Here is a 21,958-nt window from a genome sequence, read left to right on the forward strand (position 1 = left end):
CTTGTACAAATGTGGGGATTTTTCTCTTCTGCTCCTGCCTTTTTGCTGTAGGATGTTCTAACCACGAGCTCAGGATGCGGTCTGTGCACTGTTAGGCGGTTTGTTCTCTTCATCAATTTGACAAGTTTCTTGTTTTCTGTCAAGGGAGGCTCTGACCACCTCATCTAACCTGCCTCAGGTGCAGCCTTATTGCCATTTTACACATAAGGCGTGGGAGGCAGAGAAAGGTTAAGTCCCTGCTGTTAAGGAAAGAGATGACATGGAAACATATGAATATAATATATATAATATAATGTAATACAAACAGCATGGAGAGGCTATTTGCAGAGAAGGGAGTTATTAATTGTGAGATTGTTGGCTGGGGGAGCCTAGGATCTGCAGCAGTGGCTAGATGGAGGTGATGTTTGCTTGAAAGATCATGTACCCAGAGCCCCGAGTGTTGGTAGGAGCGGTAGAAGCAGGGGAGATAATGTTAGTCTGGGGAGGAAATCAGCAGCCGGGGAGGGTGGAAATGTAGGCAGGGGCTAGGTTATGGAGACTCTTTTATGGTATATTAAAGAATTTGGACTTTTTCCTGAAGTTGAAGAGAAATGTCATGGGTCTTCATGCAAGTATATGGCACAGTCTTAGTTGGTTACTCTGTTAGCAATATACTAACCTGAATTATCAATTCCAAAATGAGTGCGATCCAATCTCTGGTCATCTCTTACTGCTGGCTGTTGTTGGCTTTGTATCTACTTTTTTGATGTTGCAGAATGAGAGGGGAACCAGAATGTGTTACACAGTTTAACATACACACCAGCGCATCAGAGAGAGCAAAAAGTCAGTGTCACCACGGGCCATGGGGCAGTACTGGCTAGATACTGCCTGTGTGCTGGGGAAGGAGCGACAAAGGAAAATGCATGAAATCTACACAAAGTTTGGAGGAGGTGTCCATCTGATAGGAAGTTAGCTGACAAGTTTCTTGTATTTGAATGTATTTGAAAATTCTGCCATTGTTTTAGCATCTACTTTTTCCTTGTGAATTTTTTGCAGACTTTGCATTCTGTTCTGTGGATCTGTCTTTGTATTTTGGTTTTTACTACCAAATGGCTTTGATTACTGAAGTTTTTTTTTTTTTTTAGTCATTCTAACATCTGTTGTACAAGTTTCCCTCATTATTCTTATTCAAAACTTTTCTGGCATTTCTTGTATATTTAATTGTACAGAGGAGCCTAAGGCTTATCTTGTGAATTCTTTCTTCTTTCTCCTTCCCCCAAAAATTCTTGTGAATATTATTATGGTGATGTTAGGTTTGTAGAATCATTTAAGGGAATTTGGCATCTTACTATTGAGAAGAAATGCTATGATTTTCATTTATTCAAACATATATAATTTCTCAGTAAAGTTTTATGGTCTTTTTCATATGGATCTGGCAGATTCCTTGTTAATTTGTTTCCAGCCACTTATGGTGGGGGGAAAAAAGTAAGGTACTTTTTCTATTATATTTTTTCAGTGACTACTTTTTGGTACATAGGAAGGTTATTAAAGTTTTCCTTATTTATTCTGGAACGAGTCTCCTTACTAAATTACTTTTCTTTTTTTTTTCTTTTTATCATGTCATGGAAAGTTCCTCCTCTTTTTTGTTTATTAAGCTCCTTTCTCTTTCTCTTCCTAATCAGAAAAGGATGTTATATGTTGCCAGAAGACTTTCTAGCAGTTATTGAAATGCCATTTTTCCTTTTGATCTAGTATTATGATGCATTGTACAAAAGATGAATGATATAAATGTTCTTAATATTTAGTCATCCTATTCCGTGGTCATGGTGTGTTATTCTTTTAAGGTACTTCTGGACTTCATTTATGTACAAAGTGATTTGAATTCTAAACGTCTGTTCCCTCTTGGTACCATTTCCACTCTCAGTGAGTTTCTGAACTGCCACTGTCCCTCTGCATGGCCTCTCCTTCCTCCTCCTCTCCTGCTCAGCTGAAGGTGCTCAGCTGGTTTCAGGAGATGGACCTCAGCTGTCACTGCACGTCTCCAGCCAGCTGGGTGTTTGCCAGGGACAGGACGCCAAGGGTACAAGATATCCCTGGAGATGCACAAAGGGAAAATTGCAGAATTCTCTCAGGGACAACACCAGATGGCCACTGGTTGTCAAGGAGACTTTGAGAACCATCTCAGATGGGGCGGGTGAGACCCTGGGCATGAGAGATGGTCTCTAAGCTGCTACGATGCTTGCTTTGCTGAGGGGGTGTGCACATGCTGGCCCAGAAAATCCTTTTCTGCAGAGTTCAGTCTCCCCTTTACAGAATTTGAAAACAATGTCTACAGAATATAAACATTGTTTTAGGAAAGCAGGTGGAAGCATCGCTCCATTAGGAGCCCCCCTCTGGAGAACCCTCATGTCTATTTGGCTGAGTCCCGGACTGACTTGAGAGAAAAAGAACATTTTGAAAGCTGCTGCCATATGGGTCAGGTGTACCTCGGTGTATAAATAAATCTCAGCCTAGCCAATCCTGAATATGCATTATTTATGCAAAATGGCTTTTGGGTATTAATGTCCAGTTATCAGCTGGTTCACTCACACCCCCTGGGATGCCCATAAGGGTTCTTGCTATTTGTCTGGGAAAGCATTGCTGTTCACTGGATCCACCTTTGCCCTTGAGGTACAGAGGAAGCTACCCTTCCAGCAGGAGGGGCCGTGCAGTCAACCCGGTTGTCCTGAGGAACAAATGATTGGTGACATATGAGGCAGAGCTCTTTAAAAGTAGGGAATGATACAAACACAAAGCCTTATTCATGGGCACTGGCCTACGTGCACTGTAGCTCAGGGATCACAGACTTTCTCTGTAAGGGCCAGCTAGGGTCATTGGTCAGATGTGTAAAAAGAAGCAGTATTCAGTGATGCTGTACCCACCCGCACCTCCCTGCTTTGTAAAAGCCATTCTTAGCTCATGGACTGTACAAAAACAGGTGGGGGGCTTGGCTTGGTCCCCAGTTGCAGTTTTCCAATCCCTATTTTAGATGATCTAGAAGATATGTTTTTCCCTGACTCCAAGTGGCCTCTTAAGCCATGGTGCAATAAATCTCTTCTTACTTGGACTCTTCTGGGCTGCATTTCCACTCTGAGCTCTCTGAGGAAGATGGGGGGCCCACTTGCCAGAGAGAATGCTTTCCCCTGCTCTGAGCATCCTGGAAGTTTCTCCTTTCAATAGGACTTGTTGCTTCCTTTGGAATAATACCTCGGAAAACAACATCAATGCACAAAAATGGATGCAGTTGTTTTGATTTTTTCTTTGGTGTTAGAGTTTTGGGAAGTCAGTGTAATCCATTTTTTGACTAGATATATAGTCAAAGATTTCTATTTCCTTTGTTGAAATAGGGCATCTATTTCTTTTTTGGAAATATAACATTTCTTAAAATATTTTCACATTCATTTCTTCTTATTTTTAGGTTAAATTCCCCAAATTTGAATATTTCAAGTTACTTTTAGGGACAATAATTTGAATGGTAATAGTTGTTCTGGCCCAAGTAGTAAACTGATTTCTGGCAAGTTCTTACCCTGAACTTCCCTAATTGGGGGCTGCTGCATGCACACCTGTCTCGTTGCAGCAGCAGAAACAGGCAGTGCATTTTGTAGGCACCAGAACCAGCTGCGGACTAGAAAGGGTGGATGATGATGCTTGCTATTAGCCTGAAAGCAACCTGACCTACATTTGGAAGAAACGCCAGGCTGGCTGCTAGATTTGACTGGCTGCACTATAATACATCCCACTCCTGGCTGTTTTTCACCTAAGTAATCTTCCACTCAGGGTTGATGTGAGGATCAGTCAACCAACCAATTTATATGCTTAGCATAGGAGCTTACATGTAGGAGATGTTTAATAAACATAAATCATTTTCTTTTAAGGATCTCACCCTGTTCAAGAGGCACTTGCTACAAGTCTGCCTTACACAGGATCCAGGCCCTAGTGTAGATTGCAGAGGTGTTCCATTCATCACTAAACACCAAGATAAACAAAGCTAAACTTTAAGCAAAGCCGATAACCATTGTCTGTGTAGGTCAGTGTTTTGCGTAGGTATCTGACTTTTTTTGCTTAAGATATTTAAGTCTAATGTAATATAATGTAATGTACTAAGGTGCAAGAATGAGGTCTCATAACATATGTAATCGATTTTTCTGCCTGACTTTATTGAGGATATTCCCCAGAATTTGGATAATTTAATGCTTCCCCCATCAGGATTTGCCTTCAAACAGTTCATTGCAGCTTCTTTGGCTCTTGAAGGGATGATTTGATATTAGCAATAAAAATGTCTTGGATGGTTGAACTTTGCAAATTGTAATATGCTTTGTAGTTATCTAAAATGCTAAGCTAGCAAGTATCCCAATAAAATCCTTTTGAAATGAAGCATATCTCAAACCCATTTTTTGAAATAGAGCATTGCTTAAAACATTTCCTGCTCCCCTCTGTGAGGTGGTATCATGTGGCAGTGAAACGAATAGACGTGGGGCTGGATTGCAGGGTCCAAATCCGGGATTCAACACTTCCTAACTGGGGGACTCAGACAATTCACTTACCTTTGTTGTGCCTCCATTTCCTGATCTGTTCATTGTAGATGATAATAGACATCATAGATAATAGACATACATCAGAGAGTTGTTTGTAGATTAAGCCAATTAATTTAAGCAGACTGCTGGAACAGTGTCTGGTTTATAATAAGTGTTAGCTATTTTATAGTTTTGGTTTAATTTGTAACAGAGAAATCCTTGGCATTATCAGTTTTGGAGTAAGACACAAAATAAACATTTTAATCATTATGGAAGTAATTCATACTCATTGCCTCATGCTGGAAAGCAAATGGAAAAGAGAATAAACAGCACTCAAGACGTGATGCCCAAGGTGACTGCCATTTGTGGTTGATCTATTTCTCTTTGTGAATTGAGATTTGCATAACAAAACCATATTGTAAGTACAAATTTGAGCCTAATTATTTTCACTTAACATATATGATAAGCATTTCTCCATAATAAAACAATTATTCATGACTTTAATGGCTGCATAATGTAATCATATTGATTAACCGTAATGTGTGACACATTTTCTTAGTGATGAACATTTAGTTTTTCTCTTTCCCTTTGAGTAGGGGGTGGGGGCAGCTGTTACGTACGGTGCTGGTGGCCAACAGTCATGCGTATATATTCATTTACATATATATTTTTTCTTAGTATTTCCTTATTCTTAGGGTAAATTCCCAGAAGTAAAGTCATTGGGTCAAACGGATGAACATTCTTAAGGCCCTTGATAAACACTAACAAGCTGTTTTCTTTCCAGGCTGTTTAAACTTAGACATGGATGAGGGCCACCATGCTAGTCCCAAGGGTGTTGACATCTTGGACCACTTTGTATCTAACATCATAAGAAATGAATAAAAAAGTGAATCATTGAAAGATCTTGAAATAAAATAATTTTAAAGTTTGTTGAGCATTTTTTTGTGATTAAAAAAAAAACCGCCAAAAGCCAGACACACTTTTGACCCAGCATGAATTGAAGATCACTTTCACTTCCTGCTGAGTTATTTTGGCTCGTGTATCAGTCTGGATTCTTCTCTCCTGTCTGAACTTAAGCTATTGCAGTAATAGCTTAATACCACTATTGCCGTACTTGGCAGTTTAGCGATGAGGCATATGCAATGCTAAGTCTTGGCCTTCTCTCTTCCCTCGCCAGCTACACAGTGGGCACCGTCCAGGAGAACAATGACCAGGTCTGGAAGTTCCAGAGGTACTTCCTGGTGCAGGAGTACTGCAGCCGCCTCAATATCCCCTTCCCCTTCATCGTCTTCGCTTACTTCTACATGATGGTGAAGAAGTGCTTCAAGTGTTGCTGCAAGGAGAAAAACATGGAGTCTTCTGTCTGCTGTGAGTGGTTTATCCATGTGTACTTGGGATCAGAAGCAGCGATTAATTTCAGGGAAGGATGCCTGGTGTGTATCTCAACAGGAAGGAATTATTCACAGTTCTTTCACTGTTCACATCTGTACATCTGTAAAGATCAGGCATCAGGCCAACCAATGAATTACTCTAGAGGAAATGTAGATGAAGAAAGCACTGTAGATCTGCCGGGATAGCCTGCTTTGCGGGGAATGAATGACTTTTGGACAGATCATGTAATAATAATGTAAATAGTATGTTGAACAGGCAGAATTCATGGGATAGTGTCCAATCATGACTTTGTTTTTGCTTTTCATTGTTCCCGTGAAATTTATTCTCTAGGAACCTTTAAATCTGACTCCAGCAGGGTTTGTGACTCTTCTTAGGAAAACAGAAAATCTTACAATTGTTACACTTGAGAAAACATCATCTCAGTTTAGAAATAGGAACGTGTGACCAGGCGCGGTGGCTCACGCCTGTAATCCCAGCACTTTGGGAGGCCTAGGCAGGCGGATTGCCTAAGCTTAGGAGTTTGTGACCAGCTTGGGCAACACGGTGAAACCCCATCTCTACTAAAATACAAAAAAATTAGCTGGGTGTGGTGGTGTGCGCCTGTAGTCCCATAGTCCCAGCTACTCGGGAGGCTGAGGCAGGAGAATTGCTTGAACCCGGGAGGTGGAGGTTGCAGTGAGCCGAGATCTCACCACTGCACTCCAGCCTGGGCGACAGAGCAAGACTCCATCTCAAAAAGAAAAAAGAAAGAAAGAAAGAAATAGGAACGTGCAGTTCAATATATTAACCAGCCTATTAATTGCTATTCAGAGGTGAGACGACTCCTCCCCGCCCCACTCCCAGCTGGTGGAGCTGTCAGGGAGGGTCGGCAGTGGGCTGTTCCCTCCCTTTGCTCCAATTCACCGGCTGTGGGGACTGACCCTCCGCAGCTGGAGCACAGAGGGACAGGATGGGAAGGGGAGCTGAAAGCCTTTTCTTAGTGATGCTGTTGTGGGCTGCTTCATGCCCTCTGGCCTGGCAGATGTTTGAAACTGATCCTTGATTGTGTGGGCACTCAGGGGGTCCTTCAGAGAGTACCTGGCTGTCCCCTCTGACCCCAACTCCTAGGACTTGGCCATGCTTTCTCTGGTGGCTGCCCATCACCCCAGCCTCTGGTTTCCAGGGGTCCGCCCCACACACTCCACACACTAATCTCTTCAGGAAGGCAGCCATCAACCCACCCCATCCACACATCAGACTGTGGATCATTCTCTCTCATGTGGTCACCTAGCCCTCACAAACTGGGGTGCAGGCTGCTCCCCACCCAGCCACCTCTCCCTACCCCTGAAGTGGTAGCAGCTGTCAGCCATATGTCCTTTGAATGCAGGGAGCCGGCATCCAGCTCTCTTCCTGGCCCTGTAGGAACCCACATCAGTCTTGAGTTTCTCCCAGAGCCACTAAGCCAGACAATCTTCCTAGCCCGTAGTTATGCCTCAACCAGATTAAGCATGCAGGGAGGAAGGGGCCTGTTTTTATTTGTTTGGATGTTTGGACACAAAAGAAAAGATAGAAAGGGCACCCCTGGCCTTTTTCCTCACCCCTGACCTCAGACCTAAGCCAAAGATCCATCTCTGGGGTGGGGATGTAGCTGTGGGGCCAACTCCTCCATCAGGCACAGTGCCAGGGCCCACAGGACCTCAGGGGCTCCTGAACATCTTTACATTTTCTTTAAAAACCAGAAGAAAAAAATGAGCTTTTAGATTAAAGAAACTGTTCTCATCTATATTAATGTATTTGTTTTATACCAACTAAGTCATAAAATATTTTTAATATATTTTTTCTGAAGGAAGGGACTCAGAATGGCAAATGTGCTTAGGGCCTAGGGTGACCATCTCCTTATAGTTTTCCCAGGACTTCCCCATCTTAGTACTGAGAGTCCTGCATCCTGGGAATCCAGTTAGGGTGAGCAGCCTGTGCCCAACCAGTTAGGGTGCCAGCTAGTGCCCATCCAGTTAGGGTGAGCAGATTATACCCAGCTAGTTAGGGTGAGCTGCTTGTGCCCATCCAGTTAGGGTGCCAGCTTGTGCCCATCCAGTTAGGGTGAGCCGCTTGTGCCCATCCAGTTAGAGTGAGCCGCTTGTGCCCATCCAGTTAGGGTGAGCAGCCTGTGCCCATCCAGTTAGGGTGAGCCACATCCAGTTAGGGTGCCAGCTTGTGCCCATCCAGTTAGGGTGCCAACTTGTGCCCATCCAGTTAGAGTGAGCAGCCTGCACCCATCCAGTTAGGGTGCCAGCTTGTGCCCATCCAGTTAGGGTGCCAGCTTGTGCCCATCCAGTTAGAGTGAGCCGCTTGTGCCCATCCAGTTAGGGTGAGCCACATCCAGTTAGGGTGCCAGCTTGTGCCCATCCAGTTAGGGTGCCAACTTGTGCCCGTCCAGTTAGAGTGAGCAGCCTGCACCCATCCAGTTAGGGTGCCAGCTTGTGCCCATCCAGTTAGGGTGCCAGCTTGTGCCCATCCAGTTAGAGTGAGCAGCCTGTGCCCATCCAGTTAGGGTGAGCCGCTTGTGCCAATCCAGCTAGAGTGCCAGCTTGTGCCCATCCAGTTAGGGTGCCAGCTTGTGCCCATCCTGTCAAGGTGAGCAGATTGTACCCATTCAGTTAGAGTGAGCAGCTTGTGCCCATTTGCCCAGGACTATCCCAATTGTAACATGGACATTTTTGCCTTCTGGGAACCTCCTTGGTTTCAGGGACTGCTGGTCACCCTTCTAGTCTTAACGGCCCTGTGTACTGACAAGGGATGTAGAGTTAATGACTCGGTTGGACCACGCTTTGGTACCTTCAGGATTTTCATTTTCAGTTTCCTTCTTGTGAAAAAAAGAAAGGAGGGTCATTTTAGGTCTCTAAGTGGATCAGTTATATATAATTGTGTAACAAGTCACCCCAAAACTTGGTTTCCTGAAAGCATTTATTTGCCCATGATTCTGTGGGTCCCTCCTGGGGCAGGGCAGGGCAGGGCAGGGCAGGGCTGGGCTGGGCTGGCTGCCTCTGTTCCTTGAAGCATCCAGTGGTTGGAAGCTGGACCCCAGGCTGGCTGGTCTGGACGTCCACACACATTCTCACGGGCAGGGCTGGCCGGCCAGCAGCAGGGAGTCTCAGTGTCACCACACATAGCAGCTGGGTTCCTGCAAAAAGCAGGTACTGCAAGGCCCCTGAGACCGTGGCTCAGAAAGTCAGATGATGTCACTTCTGCTGCGTTCTATTGGTCCAAGCAAGTCACAGGCCCACCCAGACAGATCGGGTAGAGAATGTGACTCCGCTTCTGGGTGGGAAGGACAGCCTGCCCGGTGGGTGGAAGAATCCGTGGCCCTGTTTGGCCATCGTGGCCCTGTTTGGCCACCTACCACTCTAGGCATCACTGAGCTGAATGCGCCGGTCCTCTGAGAGTGCCTCCCCCACCCAATGCTGGTTTATCAAAAGAAGGGGAGCTTCTCACTGCCCGTTCTACTCACAAATTCACAGCGGAAATGCGTGGCGCCCTTGGAGCAAGGTGTATGGGGGCTTACCTCTCATTAACTCACCTACCATACTAGACTTGGGTAGTTTGAGCAGTCCCATGTTATCTTTGATGCCTTGAACAATTTAAAACAAAATTTTCTATGCCCTGACATCTGCAGCTGCATTCACCCCTGGAAAATGCTGAGTACACGGGCTGAACCCGGGGTGCCTTTCCTGATCCTCATCATCCCCAGGCAGTTCCAGCAGATCTTTAAGAAAGAGCCTCTTCATCATACTCTGCACTTAGCTGATTTTCTGTTACTACTGTTCCAAAATTGTTATATTTTCACAAGTAATTTGGAGATCATGTATGTTTTCCATCCTTGAAAAAAACCTTTCCTGAGCACATTCTTTCTGAGCAGCATCTGTGGTCAATGTGGATGATTTATTTATTTATTTATTTATTTATTTATTTTTGAGACAGAGTCTCGCTGTGTTGCCCAGGCTGGAGTGCAGTGGCATGATCTCGGCTCACTGCAACCTCCGCCTCCTGGGTTCAAGTGATTCTCCTGCCTCAGCCTCCCAAGTAGCTGGGACTACAGGCAACCGCCACCATACCTGGCTAATTTTTGTATTTTTAGTAGAGATGGGGTTTCACTGTGTTGGCCAGGCTGGTCTTGAACTCCTGACTTTGTGATCTGCCCACCTTGGCCTCCCAAAGTGCTGGGGTTACAGGCATGAGCCACTGTGCCCTGGCCCTGTGTGGATGTTTTAAAAATGCATAAACTTGGCTCTAGAAAATGACCTTTGGCAATTTGGGATTGAAAAGGCTTCCTTGATATTTATAAATTATTCAGTTATCTTGTTACAGTCAAGGAGGAAAAATATTTTTTCCTCTACCTATCTTAGGCTCATGGCTGAGATCCCTATAACAAAAGACAGAGTAACAAGAGGAAAGCATAGAAATTTAATATAAGTTTTATATGACATAAGAGCCTTCATAAGGAAAGGAAGATCCGAAGAAACAACCTTTTTTTTTTTTTTTTTTTTTTTCTGGAAATGGTGTCTCATTCTGTCCCCCAGGCTGGAGTGCAGTGGCGCAATCTCGGCTCTCTGAAACCTCTACCTCCTGAGTTCAAGCAATTCCCCTGCCTCAGGATCCCGAGTAGCTGGGATTACAGGCATGCACCACCACGCCAGGCTGATTTTTGTATTTTTAGTAGCGACAGGTTTCGCCATGTTGGCCAGGTTGGTCTCGAACTCCTGACTTCAAGTGATCCGCCCGCCTCAGCCTCCTAAAGTTCCGGGTTGGTCTCGAACTCCTGACTTCAAGTGATCCGCCTGCCTCAAAGTTCCTGGATTACAGGCATTAGCTACTGTTCTCAGCCAGACTTGAACATTTTTAATAGTAGGTTTAAGGAAGAGTGGAAGGTTGTGGAAAAATAGGATAGGGCAAACAGAGTATGATCCCATGGTAATAAACTGGGAAACCTAGCAAGGCCTATGCATTCACATTTCTGTCTGTATCCCTGTGTCTTTGGAGATGAGGACACTGTTTTCCTCTAGGTATAAGGAGTGTGCCTCTCACATGAGGGTCCTATGACCTGCTGTAGGAGAAGGTCACAAAATCCTTCCTAGGTGATATGACCTGCTTCAGGGTAGAGGAGCAGGAAAAGTCAGATCAGAGACACCTTCCTGATTGTGTGGTTTTTCTCCAATTCTTTCAGTTTAAAATATTCAATATGCCGTGGTGCCATATTTTGAGGTAGTGTGTCCTAAACCCTATCATCACTTATATTCTGGACGGCCCCCAGAAACTAATGAAAAAAGTGCTCATAAAATGTCTAAGTAGGGGAATAAAAGTTAGAAAGGAACATCATTGAGTTCTGATAAATTTCAGAAGCAAGAGTCTACCAACCTCATTTCCTGCCACAGTCCACTTTGGCAGAGTTCTGTAAAACGCACCCCACACTACCCACAGATCTAAATTGGAAAATTGAGTGAGCACAAGGATGGGTGGAAATTGTGCATAGGCAAGAAAAGCACAGCATGAAAAGGAGCACCCCCCCCCTTAGCACCTATAAAAATAAATAGTGTAAAAGCAGTCCTCTTGCAGGAGGGGGTCAGTCCTGCACAAACATGAAGTCTCAGTTCTGGGGATGCAGCCATGAACAAAGGCACGTGGGCTGGGCCTGGAGGCCATCATTTGGTGGGAGCTGGACCAGAGGTGAGGTAGATAATTTCGTGGAGAACCTGCGATGCAGTGAGTGAGGGGGCCCGAGACCCCCTCACTGATTCAACAAATATGTGCCAAGAGCCTACCACATGATAGTGGGCCCTGGGGATTTGGTGCTAAATAAGCTAGAAGCTATCTGTGCCCTCGAGCAGGGCTCATCATCTGGGGGAGTGGGGAGCAGAGAATGAAAATGGAAAAGCCTTAATTAAAAAGTGTGGGAAACACTAATTTTAGGGAATGTGCAGGGGGTTATGATGGCCACAGAGAGGACATTTAAACCCTTGACTAGAGTGCATCAGGGAAGATTTATGGAGGAAGGGAATATTCAAGCTGAGACCCAGAAGATGAATTGGAATTAGCCAGGCAAAGAGGCAGAAGCTGAGATGGCACCAGAGAGCGAGGAGTGGGCAGAGGGAGGAGGGAGTTAAGAGAGGTAGGAGGACAGGGGAGAGAAGACCTCAGGACTGAGGGTTGCAGGAGATGAGCGTAAGGCTTGGGCTGTATCATACAGCCACGTTTTAGCTCCATACGGTCCCCTTCCCCCTGCCCTCAGCCCACCAAGTCACAATGAATCCCAGAGGAAGGAAAAACTGTAGACAGGAGACACGACAGTGCAAGAAATGGTGACGTGAACGATGAAACACACATCATGACACCTCTTTGATGACTGGACTTGTTTCCCTCAAGGCAGAAATGAGCAAAGAAACTCCCAGGGCCAGTGTGGGGAGACCTGCAGATCACCACGTGGAATTAGGCTTCTCAGAACCTGATGCTCACTCCTGTGACTTGGGGAAGATGTTGGCGGAGGGGAGGGTCGTGAGATGCTCCCCCGCCTCCACCTGGAACACTACTGAAAAAAGAAAAGTCGCTGTTAGATAGGAAATTTGGAGTCAAGGGCAATTTGGAAGTGGAAAATCTAGGGGAGAATCCAGTACACGTGACTAAAGGAATAGGGTTAGGTGGTCCTTCTCTCTGCTTTTTTTTTTAATCCTCATTCTACTGTTCATAGGTGTTGTGTCTTTCAGTGGCTGCTGGACAGGTGTTGCCTTCTGTTTTTTTTTTCCTAAGGGTATTTGATAAAATGGTCACTGACTGCCACCACTGGATTCATGTTCCACAGAGGGCTGATTATGCCTGTGCCTTTAGTGTAATCTCAAATATTTTGAAGATTCAGAAAGTAAAAATATAAATTTTGCTAACCTAGACATGGTAATTGGTGGCAATTAAGAAAAATTTAACTTGCCAAGAAGCATCGTTTTTTGTGGGGTTCTTGAACTACTTAGAAAAGGAGACAAAGTACTCATAAATATCACTTTAAATATTGATCATAACATATTTCTGTGCTCTCCCTATAGCTGTGAGCCCCTAAAGTCTGGCTTTCAGAATATAAATGTATTCACGACCCCGAACTCGTGTCATACCTTAAAGAATCATCATAGTCAACTCTTTTAACAGCATTATTTTAAGATGTTAAATGTCACTTTGGGGATGTCATTAACGATCACACATATGTAATTGCTGTTCTTAATGAAGAAAGCGTTTTGACAATTTGGATAAGTTGCTGTCTTTCTTTCCATCGTTTTGCCTTGAAAGACAAAGTGAGTCAATTCTAACTAAAAGCACAAAAAGTCTTTATAAATCAGGGAGAGGATTTGGAAGTTCAGATCTGGAATTTGACTCAAACATGGCACCCAGATACTAGAAGCACTTAACGACATGCCTCAGGACTCTCATTGGTTCTGTCTTGAAGCCATGTCATGGCTGGTGGCTATAGGACCTGGGAGAAGTCTTAAGGGGCCATTCTGTGCCTTCAGGTAATAGAAACCCTGTAAGCGTCATACTGTTTTCTGAATGATTCAGGGGAGAAAACAAACAATGGATAAAAGTTGCAGTGAGGAAGATTTTGATTCAGTACAAAGGACAATGTCTAACAGTGCGGGCTATCTGGAAATGAGGTTAATTGTTCTGTGGAGGTAGTGAACTGCTCATCACTAGTGGGATTCAGGTTGAGGATGCGTGTGAGGAGGGGCTGCATGGGATAAAGGTCCATTCTCCAAAGATACATTGTACTCAGTCCCAGGATCAGGGAAATTAGGAAATTCAGTGTCTAAATAAGGACAAATCAGTACTCCAGATTAGGGGTGAGGTTGAGAAGGCAGGACAAAATTCAGTACATTCCCCTAAAACTTAATTAATGATTAAGCACAATATGACTATAAAATGGAAACAGATTCCCCAATTTGGCCAGCAAATGAAAAGGGGCTTCAGCACAAGGAAGCCACCAGATAAGTCAGATATGAAAGAGTGAATTTGGACCTGTCTCCCAAGTGGGCCCCTAGGAGAGTGGCGATCTCATAATAATCAGAGAAATGGTGTGTTTAACTGTTGACATTATCCCTCTTCAGACGGTTTATATTCTTGGAAGAAACAAAGAAACACTGAGAATAGGAGACAGCAGAAGGACAGGATCTTTCTCCACCCTCGGGTGGTGTGGTGGTAATGGGACAGAGAGAGCCGAGACCCCCACTTTCTAACTGCAGACTCCGCAGGGTGCCTGGTCACTGCCTGTTCATTTGCTTCTCCTCCTTGGAGATGACTAATGCCTGAAACCACAGCACTTGGCGGTTGCCAGGGCCTCTAGCTGGCAATTCATTTCCCACATGTACTTTGCTTTGCCTCCAAATGATGGTGACGTCATGGGTTTAATTTTGAAATTGTTCTTCTTTGGAGAAAAATGCAAGATTTTTAAAATGACTTTCAGAAAAGTAGAATCCAAAGTTTCACTTTTGGTACTTTTTTTGGTGACATCTTCAAGTAATAAAAAAGTATGCTACCCAGTAATTGCTTTTTCATAAAATGTATTATTTTTCATGATTTGGAAAGCAATCCGTATTCATTATAGGACTTTTGAAAAATATAGAAAAGCACAAATAAAGATGAAGAGCACATGTAATCCACCATCCAGAGATAAATATTGTCAACAGACTGGTGTTTATTCTGTTATTTTTGTGTGGGTGTATAGTAATTGGATTGCTCTACACACACACATTCATAATCTAACTTGCTCATTTAACTAATAATACATTGCAAAATTTTTCCATATCCACAAATAACCATCTAATCTACATGACAATCTTCAACAGTGGAGTAGTATTCCAGCCTATGGATGCACCATAATTAATCAGTTCCTTGTTAAACACGTAGATTGTTTTGATGCTTTTGCTAGCATATAATGCTATGTTAAAGAGTTCTATGCATTCGTTTCTGAGCACATGAATACTTTTTTCCCTTGAGTTATTTCTAAAGAGAAATTTCTAAATAAAGGGTATGCACCTCTTAAGGCTTTGTGTATTGGCTGTCTCCCCTCCTCCACCTTGGAACCCCATTACCCTAAGGCAGTAACAATTGACAGATTTGACCCCTCGTATGGGAGGCCTATTTCTCCACGTTCTTGCCAACACAGGATATAGTCATTATTTTACTGCTAATTTTCCAGAATGGTTAGTGAAAATGCGATGTCATCATTTCAATCAGCATGTCTTTGACTGTTACAGAGGTTGGTTATTTTTTATTTTTATTTATTGGTCATTTGTCATCCTTGCTCTCTGGCTGTCTGTGTCCAGGAGTGTCTACCCTTTCCATGCTGATTTTTAAGCACTCCTGTTGGACTCTCTTATTGATTTTGTTTGGAGAAAAGACATTGAAACTTCTTTGTTGGGAAAAACACAATTCAAAAAATCAGTTAAGAATTATTTTGTTAAGTGAATAATCACACTTAAAAATAAATCCATATTTGCTATGTAAAATTTGCTTAAATTGAGGCTGGGCACAGTGTCTCAAGCCTGTAATCCCAGAACTTTGGGAGGCCGAGGCAGGTAAACAACTTGAGGTCAGGAGTTTGAGACCAGCCTGCCCAACGTGATGAAAGCCCATCTCTACTAAAAATATAAAAATTAGCTGGGTTTGGTGGTATGCGCTTGTAGTCCCAGCTGCTTAGGAGGCTGAGGCAGGAGAATCGCTTGAACCTAGGAGGCCGAGGTTGCAGGGAGGCAGAGGTTGCAGTGAGCCGAGATTGCACCACTGCACTCCAGCCTGGGCAACAAGAGCGAAACTTCATCTACACACACACACACACACACACACACACACACACACCCCCACACATGCACAGGCACAGAATTTGCTTAAATCCAACCATGTGCATATTGGTTCTGTCTTTGACCCCCAATTAATTCTTTTTAAATCCATAGAAATCTTATAATTATTCCTAAACTCTAACATGTTGATGAATACATTTAAATGGTAACTCAAAAGTTAAAAACAACATAATTTTATTCCAAGTGGACACCTGTGTGAGCATATGTGCTCTCTTGTCCCTGTGAATTTGTGTGGAGGTTTGACATCCATTGCATTCGTACCTGAAATATAGGTGACATGTGGATCTGTTCTTTTGTTTTCCTGTCATCTGAAAGGCTCAGGCACCATAAGAAATTGCACTAAAAATCTTACTGGAATATGTCCCAGAACAATCTTACGGCATGCCCTATCTTAGGTGAATTTTCTTTGAGGTCCACAGCTCATGTTTCAGAAGGACAGGAACAATGCCTTGGGTTTATTTTCCTCTCCTCCAAAGCTCCTACCCCAGTTTTAGGTTGAGAGTAAGTACACAATTCATCAGCAATTATCCAGCTGAATTGTTTAGCATTTTTATGTCATCAAAATGGAAGAAGAGCACATATCAAATGTGAGAACTAAATTCATTAGTGGAATGATTTTGCTAAGTCACAAAACACACAGATAGGATTTGGATCGATTATTTAGAATAAAGATTGCATTCCTATTTCACGCAGGCAGCTCCAATTCCTCATTGTTAGGAGAAAGCCATTACTATTCCATTGCTCTGATGCTGTCACTAGGAAGTAACATTAGTCAGACCAGCCTGTGCAGGACGAATCTCATTCTTAGTTCTAGAGTCTCACAAAATGCCTAGAAGATCTTAATTTAGGAAGCAAGGGGCAAATGAAACAATTTGAATGTTTTCTTTTTCTCGTTATTCAAGGTTTCAAAAATGAGGACAACGAGACTCTGGCGTGGGAGGGTGTCATGAAGGAAAACTACCTTGTCAAGATCAACACAAAAGCCCACGACACCTCAGAGGAGTATGTCAGACATCCCTTTCTGCTTTGCAAGGCTCCCTCTGTAGACATAAGCCCATAGAACGTAGGCAGCTTATTTGAGCAAACTCAGTAAAGAGCATTTTCAACAGAGAGCAATACCCCCACAAAGATATTACCCGGGCAATTGAAGATGACAAACGCATAATTGTGTGCCAGCCTTTGGAGAAGGGGAAAAAACACCCACCTACTATCCCAATTGCCCTTCAAGGCCCTGGGAGAGAGAGAGGTATTTGGAGCCTGCAGTGCAGGGCCATGGAACTAGGTAACGAGAGGGTGGGTCCCCTGCTGCGGCTGCAGAGGTGGGTTCTGGCAAGACTCACAGGTCATGGGCCATTGGCATTATCTTGCAAGTGCCACACACCTATTTATCTTTGTGGTGAAGAAGTACAGAGATTAGAAGATAGAAAAACCATTTTGTTGATCTGTTACAGGCTGCCTCTGAAAAATCCTGAATTCATTTATGAATCGCATGAAGCTGTTATAAAATCCATGTGATTAAGAAATACATTGATTAAACATCTTATAGAAATAGATAAGTCATAGCTAAGTCTGTAGGTGGCCCAGAAGTAATGTGTTGTGAAGTCTATAGAGCGTGCTCTTATTGTAAAGGTTAACGTTCTTCACTGACAGCTGTCACTCTTCCTGAGGGTTCAAAACACACCTCAAGTTTCACTCTAACAAAATATGAGTATATATAAGCATAACTAATACCTTTGCTGGGTTCAATACAGCTATTGAAAGAAGCATGGGATGCTCATTCTCTTTTAACAACAGAGATGATGTCATAAGCTCTCCTCCATCCCTAGACTCTGAGATCTAGGTTTTGCAAGGGACAGACAGACTTACAAGTCATTTTTCACCACCCTATCAACAGAAAAAGCATTTACGTGCTGTGCTTCTAATTGTGATAAAATTCTGCTTTGTCTGGGTACTAGGAAGAAAATCAGAAAGAAAGGTAAATGCAGCTGATTCTTGATTTAACTAAGAGTGAAAATGACTTGTATTCTGTACTTTAATTTAAAAGACTGCAAAATGGAGCCTAACAGCCCTCTCTCAATCTATTTTTCTCTTGTTCACTTTCTTTTTCATTAACTTCTTTGCAGAATGAGGCATCGATTTAGACAATTGGATACAAAGGTATGGTTCTGTTAATAGTTTGGATTTTTTTTTTTTTGGTCACTAATACTTTGAGCTTTCAGCTAGAGGCCAGTAGTTGTGGTCAGAAAATAAAAGAAGTTATATTCAGCTTTCTTAATTCACTGTCTAAGAGTGGGGTGCTGGAATGGTATTGCTTCTCATGCTCTAAGCATCTCCCAGGGAAGAGTCTTGAAGTCCCACTTCCATGATGTCTAAAATCTTTTCTGTCTTATCTGACTCAGGGCCCCCTCTTCTCTTTCTTTCAGCTGTGGAGGCAGGTGAAGATGCTTACAATTATAGGGAACATAAGGAAGGCTCAAAAGAGCTTTTTGGGAGCCAATGTGCCTTGATGCTAGTGTTTGCTGCCACTCTGATTCGTTGCCTGTTTTATTTGGAGGGCATTGGAAATGCGTGAGTACGCATGTGAACACCAGGCATAGACAGAGTGTGTCTGCCCTCACTCTGAGCTGGGTAGCTGAAATTATAATCAGGTTCAAATCACAATTGGAAATCACAATCGATTCATATATGCTAGATGCCTGCTAGGCTCTGAAGAGGAGACGATATTTGGTATTCTATCATGTTATTTTGAGAGTGGCATCCCGGATGATGACATTCATAGACCTCCCAGTGTTGTGGCTGTTTGTTCGGTGGGTAGACAGGACCCCATCTAGTTTGGCAAAATCTCCACCACCCAGTACCTTGTCCATAGTAGAGCCTTAATAAATGTTTATTGAATGAATAAATGAACAAAAGGGGTCCCTTGCAGAGCTCTCATATGAGAATTTATCTGTTTACAGTTTCTTGTTTATTTATTTGTGCTATTTACCCTCAACATTTAAAAAATCTAGGCAGTAGTTGGCAGCTGTGAAGGCCCTAAGTCTAGAGAACCATGGGTTGTTCTAAGCAGCTGAAACGAGGGGCAGCATAAACCAGAAGACAGCCCAGTGGGAAGAAGTGGGGGAGTCTGAGTTATTCTGCCTGGGAACTTGCTTGCCTCTTTATAGAGCTGGATTTTATTCCCATGCAAAGGAAAGCTCGGGGAGTTTTAAAACCCAAGAGGGATCTATCTGGAATCCTCCTTTCACAGTGCTCTCTGAGTGATCAGAATGGTCGTGGAGGAGAGGCTCCAGCAATCTGGTTGGGGAGTTAGATGTGCTAGGAACTCTTCTACGTGGTGTGTTTGTAGAGAAAACAGTCTATTTTCGTTTGTTTTGTTTTTTACTTGAGAGTTTATTTGGGGTGACTTCGGAGGGAGCTAATGGAAAGCCATCTTAGGGTTTGGGCAAAAGCTTCCCCAAGCCACACCTGGGTCCTGACCCTGCTGTGGACATGCAGAGAGTGGACAGAGGAGGGCAGCAACAGTGGATGCAGGAAGAGAGAGACAGGGTGGGAGCCTTGGCCCTAGCCTGGGCCCTGGGTCAGAGAAGAGCCAGTAGAATTGTGGATACAGGACCAGCAGACCTGACTCCTAAGGTCCAGGAAGTTCGTCAGCCTGGACCCCCCACTGCACAGCGCAGAGCCTCGGCCATCACTCAGGAGGTCCCACCGCCTCCCTCCCCTTCTCCCTTTCCCCCTGCTCTGTCTCTTTTTTTAAAATTTCCCACTCGGTCCTCTTACCTCCCCTTCTGAACAACCAAAAAACCCTCCTTCTTTTTACTCACACAGAATTTTAGGGATAATCTTTTGTTTCTCAAGAAAGCTACTGGAGTCTTTTAAATTTATTTTTAAACAGCTTTATCGAGATGTCATTGACATATAAAATTATATATATTTAAAATGTACAATTTGATGCTTTGATGCATGTATACATTGCAAAATGATCACTACAACTGAGCCCAGCTAATTAACATCGTATTACTTCTACATATTTACCATCTGTGAGTGTTGTATGTATGTGTGAGGGAATGAGATTAATTTAAAATCTCTCCTCCTGGCAAATTTCATAGGTACAATATTGTTAACTATTGTCACCATGCTGTACAGTTGATCTCTAGAATTTATTTATCTTGCATAACAGAAACTTTCTGCCCTTTGACCAATATCACCTTATTTGCCCCTTCTTCTTAGCCTCTGGCAACCACCATGCTACTCTCTGACTTGATGAGTTTGACTCTTTTAGATTTCACATATAAGTGAGATAGTGCATTATTTCTCTTTCTGTGTCTGGCTAATTTTGTTTAGCATAATGTCCTCCAGCTCCACTTATGCTGTGGAAAATGGAAGGATTTCTCTCCTTATTTTAAGGCTGAAAAATATTCCATTATAGGTATGTAACACATTTTCTTTATCCATTGCTCTCTTGATGGACATTAGGTAGTTTCCATATTTTGGCTATTGTGAATCATGCTGCAGTGAATGTGAGAATGCAGATATCTCTTTGTGATCCTGATTTCAATTCTTTTGGACCTAAACCCAGAGGTGGGATTGCTGGATCATATGATAATTGTATTTTTATTTTTTTGAGGAACTTCTATGCTGTTTTGCATAATAGCTATATCAACTTACCTTCCCACCAATAGTGTACAAGAGTTCCCCTTTTCCCACCTCCTTGCCAACACTTATCATCTGCCTTTTTGATAATAAGCATCGTAACAGGTGTGAGGTATGGTCTCATTGTGGTTTTGATTTGCATTTGCCTGATGATTAAGTGTTGAGCACCTTTTTATATACCTGTTTGGCATTTGAATTTCTTCTTTTGAGAAGTGTCTGTTTAAGTTTTTGCCCACTTTTTAATCAGTTTATTTATATTTTTGGTATTGAGTTGTATGAGTTCCTTATGTATTGTGGATATTAGGTGCTTACTGATAAATGGTTTGTAAATCTCTTTTTCCCACTTCATAGGTTGCCCTTTTATTTTATTTATTGCTTCCTTTGTTGTGAAGAAGGTTTTGTTTTACATAATCCCACTTGTTTGTTTTTGCTTTTCTTGTCCTTGCTTTTGCAGTCATATCCAAAAAAATCATTGCCACAACCAGAGTCAAGATGGTTTTCCCCTATGCTTTCTTCTAGGAGTTTTACAGTTTTAAGTCTTATGTTTAAGCCTTTGATCCATTTTGAGTTGATTTTTGTGTATAGCCTGAGATAGAGGTCCAGTGTTATTCTTTTACATGTGGATATCCAGTTTTTTCAACACCGTTTATTGAAGACTTTCCTTTCCCCACTGATACCTTTGGAGAAATCAGTTGGCTATAAATATGTGAATTTATTTCTGGGCCCTTTATTCTGTTCCATTGGTCTACAGTCTCTTTTTATGCCAGTACCATACTGTTTTGATTACTTTAGCTTTGTAATATAATTTGAAGTCAGGAAGTGTGATGCTTCCAGCTTAGTTCTTTTTGCTCAAGATTGCTTTGGCTATTCAGAATCTTCTGTGGTTTTATATAATTTTAGGATTTTTTTTCTATTTCTTTAAAAAAAAAGCTCATGGGATTTTGATAGGGATTGCATTGAATCTGTAGACTTCTTTGAGTAGAATGGATATTTTGGCAATATTCATTTTTTCAATCCATGAACATGGAATGTTTTTCCATTTATTTGTGTCTTTTAAAATTTCCTGGCCAGGTACAGTGGTTCATGCCTGTAATCCCAGCATTTTGGGAGGCCGAGGCAGGTGGATCATGAGGTCAGGAGATCAAGACCATCCTGGCTAACACAGGGAACCCCCGTCTCTACTAAAAACACAAAAATTAGCTGGGCGTGGTGGCGGGCGCCTGTAGTCCCAGCTACTCTGGAGGCTAAGGCAGGAGAATGGCATGAACCCAGGAGGCATAGCTTGCAGTGAGCCGAGATCGTGCCACTGAACTCCAGCCTGGGAGACAGAGCGAGCGAGACTCCATCTCTTAAAAAAAAAAAAAAAAAAAGATTTCCTTTGTCAATGTTTTATAATTTTCAGTGTACCAGTCGTTTACTTCTTTGTTAAATTTGTAAGAATTTTATTCTTTTTGTTACTTATATTAATGGATTGTTTTCATAATTTCCCTTCTAGATAGCTCTTTGTTGGTGTATAGA

General features: G+C 42.8%; 1 protein-coding gene across 1 annotated transcript in view; it reads left to right on the forward strand.

The window, feature by feature from the left end:
- The window catches only part of TRPM8 (transient receptor potential cation channel subfamily M member 8), a 91,970-nt gene that overhangs the window by 64,731 nt on the left and 5,281 nt on the right, over positions 1 to 21,958 (forward strand). The window contains exons 21-23 of the mRNA XM_054478856.2: positions 5,710 to 5,900; positions 16,693 to 16,792; positions 17,914 to 17,947. Of these exons, the coding sequence (XP_054334831.1) occupies positions 5,710 to 5,900; positions 16,693 to 16,792; positions 17,914 to 17,947 (325 nt within the window). The remainder of the gene's footprint in view (positions 1 to 5,709; positions 5,901 to 16,692; positions 16,793 to 17,913; positions 17,948 to 21,958) is intronic.

This window comes from Pongo pygmaeus, chromosome 11 (genome assembly GCF_028885625.2).
Source record: "Pongo pygmaeus isolate AG05252 chromosome 11, NHGRI_mPonPyg2-v2.0_pri, whole genome shotgun sequence".
Classification (NCBI taxonomy): domain Eukaryota; kingdom Metazoa; phylum Chordata; class Mammalia; order Primates; family Hominidae; genus Pongo; species Pongo pygmaeus.